Genomic DNA, 4,525 nt, shown 5'->3' with positions numbered 1-4,525 from the left:
TCGCTGAGTGTTATTAACTATGATTAACAACAGTTTATGAAATAAATTAATGTCAACATATTAATAAAAAATATAAATACGTTGATTTCAGTTGAAAGAAAACATTTTCAAATTATGTTTCAGCAAAACTTTTTCCAATTAATTTTGATCTATCACTTTTTGGAGCGTTAAATAATAAATAAAAAAAAGTTTAACAATAATTATTAATACAAACAGGAAAGAATGTGCCACATCAGATAGAGATAGCAGGAACAACGCGCAAAATTGTCATCTTCTGCATATTGTTTAGTAAAAATGATTTAACTCAATCTGAAGTCAGCTGTTATTGAGGGCAATGTTACTTGTGCCTGGACTGATAAAGCTGATGGTGATGATATAGATGATGATGGTGAAGAAGATGATGAAGTGGATGATGATGATGAGTGAGAAGCAGGAGGTGGCGGTGTATGACTGGCATTTGATTGGCTGGGAAGAACCAATGGGGTGAGAGGTGTTGATGGAGATGGTTGCTGACCAGATGGTGATGGTGTTTCTGATACAGATGATGATGATGATGATAAGGCTGGCGCAGCAGAGATGGGAAGAGCATTGTGAACTTTTGCATCACCACTGCCATCTTCAATCATCCTGCCTTCTTGCAGTCTCAGATCCTTGATTTTTTTCTCCAATTTATCAATTTCATCCTTTTATGAATTTGATAATTAAATTATAATTAAGTATGTAAAACCAACAAAACGGACAAATAAATTACCGAAAAAAATTTGATCGTCAAGTAAAAAATATAAACATTTCAGACAACTATACAGGTTTTGCCTTGAGACATTATTCTTAAAGATCAGTTAAAAATGAGAATGTACTTGTGTCTTACGATCCAAAGAACTATAGAAATATATACATCTCTTAATTTCACGTAACAAATTTGAAAAATTAAAGAAATTCAACACACCTGCAGCCCTTTCAACTGTGCATTATGAGCGCTGGAAATTGAAATGGCTCTGGATGGCTCAATGTTGAAGAGCAACGATCTGAACCTGTAGCCAGAACAAACGAACACTATGAGCGCAATCATGAACACTATGAAGACAAGAATGAATGGTTGTAGGAAGAAAGGAACACCATTGAGGGCAGAGAGGAACAACTTTTTGATGGCTTCACCCAAGTATTCGAAAGGTTCCAGGAAAAACTTTGCAAACGTGACTGCCAATGCCTGGTTCGTGGAAAAATTTCATTAAAAGTGTTGTGATGTTTTGCTAAAATATCCAGTTGGAATGGAGTTAACTGAATTTTTAACTAAAAATATTATAAAATATTATAATTGAAAGTATGATAGTAAATCGTCCAGCAGTAAAAGAGAAAACAGCGTCATTAAAAAGTACATAACCACTTAGAGCAGCATTAATTAAACATGTTTGAAACTTGACGAATTAAATTATCATCAGGATAAAAATAAGCACAAAAATTATTTTATATCCTTTAAAAAACATTAAACCAATCAACCCAAAAAGAATAAACAAATAAAAAATAATGCAAGAAATAAAAATAGAACAAATATAAACAGCTTACAAACAAATGCTATTATATCAATAAAAAGACAACAAATAAGCAACCAACAAACTGACCAACCAACTAGCCTATCAACAGACTTATTAACTGACCAATAAAGCAACTAACCAGTCGACTAACGAATCAACCGACCGACCGACCAACCATTGTAGGCGTCACCTCCCACAGTGCATCGACCTGCAAGGCTTCATAATACTTGAGGCATTCGTTCTCGGTGAAGTGGAAGTAAGAATAGAGTGTATCGAAGAAGGACATTTTCTGAGGACTGCATGAATCTGGAGGACTCTTCGATAAGGCGGCCATCTTCGAGGCCAGAGCTTTCTGCACGCACGAAAGTATAAAACAAAAGAATTTTTTGACTCTGAATTGAGGAAAATGTTTGTTTTCTACATCAAACTTTTAAAAGTTCCTTTGTTGTATATATAAAATATTTGTGATATAATTTAATCCAATTGGTCATTATCTTAAATTATTTAAGAGTAATTTCAAATAAATGTAGCGCTACTCTGCTTATAAAATTTGAATAATTTGTTTCAAATCATTATTAACAACAACACTTTGTTAGTAACCCAATTTCATACAGTAATCAGAAAGCAATATGATTTGTATTTAATATGGAACACCTTACGAGAATACTAACTCACATGAATACAAACTAAAACCACATCACCCAAATACCAATTCATACAAATACCCTCTCCTTCCTCCTGTACAAATACCACACCATACAAATGCCATCCCAACAAATACCCCCCACACAAATACCTCCATACATAAACACAATCAAACACTGATATTACCTTATACAAATACCACCAGGTCCATGGTACACTGATAAGAAACAGCAGTGCAGTAGTGATGAAGATCAATCTGTAGAAAGACAGCCTCAACTTGCTCAGTATGTAGATGATGTTTGAGAGCATTGCTGCTGATGCTGAGATCTGATGGCGTGGCATCACTTCGATATTTTATAGTTATTCTTGCTGAATTTATTCATTATTTAAAAAAAAATAATGTATAGATATTTAATTGACATTGCCAGTTAATGAAGAGAGACAAACAATAGCAAAATAAAAAACTGTATATTATGACACCAGCTTGAAACTAACCATGAATACCACTTTGATGTTCTCTTGAAGATAATCACACCAGACACCCACCAACCCTGGCAGAGTAACTCTTGGAACCCATCTTTAAATTATTTTGGACATAAAAAATTAAAAATCATGCATTCATTTTATGCTAGAACTGAGAAGATCAGTAAGAAATAATGAATGCACTGCAACCAATTAAGTGAAACTGTTTCTATTTTTGCAGACATGCAAACTTCATCAAATTGAGCATTTTTAAGAGATGCACATCACAATAAAATAAAAAATTCAATTTGAAACGTTTAAAAAGTATATTATAGAGAGCTAGCCTGTTGTTTGACGTCATGTTGTTTAAGATGTAATGAACTTCCTGCAGAGTCACAATTGAATGCCTCTCCTCCAGGCTCTCTTTCAAGTAGGAACATTGCAAGTCGGTCAACGTCAGGTCGATCTGATGATAACCATCATCTGCCTGGCAGGTTGCATTTTTGATAAATATTTTCAAAATTTTAAAAACTATTTCAATGAATTATCTCAAGTCATTTAATAAATTAAAAAATATTAAAATATAACAATCAAAAATATCTTGAAAGTAAAACAGAACATTGAACTAAGCTATCATCTGAACTTATTTGATAACTCAATCAGAATAAACAATAAACATAGACAAATAAAATTAAACTTAAACTTTACATGATTTTTGCAACTTATCAACGATTTCAAATCCAAAAAAACTTACGTTAATAGATTGAGAGCAGAAATTGTTGGAGACAGTTCGAATGAAACGCTTGAAAAAGACGTTAACAGTTGTCAGGTCTTTATTTGCATCGCAATGTTCAGTGGCACTTCTAGATTTTTTATTGCAGATGGCTAACTCTTTTCTAATGTCCATACAGTCCATTTTGTTGTACTTGGCTGGGTTCACCCCTTTATTCTATATATAAATACATTACATTAATCATCATTTTTCAAGTTATACTGAGTAGAAAGTTATATGCATGAATCAATTTTTCCAAATGCTATTATATTTTCAATGCTGGAATCTTTGTTATATAAATTGAACTAATTATAAATAAATATCTGAATATACACTGTACTGTATATATTAAATTATGATACAATTAATTAAATACTTTATAAAACATATTTAAATCATTTTTTCTATACAAAATATTTTATTAAATTAATTACAAAAAGTTTAGCATACAATTTTACTCTTAATATCTTTAATTTTAAATATATTCTGTTACACATCATTATTCTGAATGAATTATCATTATAATCTTAATGTTTTAGAATTATCATATATTGATTATATCTTTTTTTCATCTTTATGATAGTGGCATTATGTTTATTTTATGGTTATGAGACTATAATATACATTATATTATGCTGATGCAACCTTTTTAACCTTCTTAATTATAAAAAAATTATTTTAAAATTTAAAATAACTCTTCTTAGTAATGGGTTAGTATATATATTATATATATATATATATATAATTATATGTATATATATATATTATTTTAATTAAACGATGTGACGAAAATTACAATTAATTACTACACAAAACGTCAAATTATGAAATTATTATCATATTTAAAAAAAATTGTAGAAAAAAAGAACCGACCCCATCTTGCTTGGTATCAGTGTCATAACTCATCATGTCGTGAGGGTCAACCCAGTTTTCGTAACAATCAATAACCGGATAATGTAGAAAGAACAAAATTATTAAATATTTGTAAGCAGAAGAAGCCATTTTTTGCATTCGAGAAATATACAGTGAGATCTTATTATTTACGCTCACAACCGACCACAGATATAGAAACGTTTCTATTTTTATGCTCACAACGCTAAAAATAGGTTCTGCA

The 4,525-nt window shown here is 30.9% G+C and overlaps 1 protein-coding gene across 1 annotated transcript; it reads right to left on the bottom strand.

The window, feature by feature from the left end:
* Window positions 1-299: 299 nt before the first annotated feature.
* On the bottom strand, window positions 300-3,555 carry HELRODRAFT_164478 (hypothetical protein; the record flags this gene model as incomplete). Its single annotated transcript, XM_009029411.1, has 8 exons — window positions 300-361; window positions 515-683; window positions 947-1,207; window positions 1,723-1,884; window positions 2,364-2,504; window positions 2,673-2,754; window positions 2,996-3,126; window positions 3,394-3,555. 8 exons carry the CDS (start codon window positions 3,553-3,555, stop codon window positions 300-302), a joined length of 1,170 nt encoding a protein of 389 aa, XP_009027659.1.
* Window positions 3,556-4,525: the final 970 nt, after the last annotated feature.

Source organism: Helobdella robusta (assembly GCF_000326865.2).
Source record: "Helobdella robusta unplaced genomic scaffold HELROscaffold_6, whole genome shotgun sequence".
NCBI lineage: Eukaryota > Metazoa > Annelida > Clitellata > Rhynchobdellida > Glossiphoniidae > Helobdella > Helobdella robusta.
Note: the sequence above shows the minus strand (reverse complement) of the source record. Positions and strands in the feature narration are given on the sequence as shown.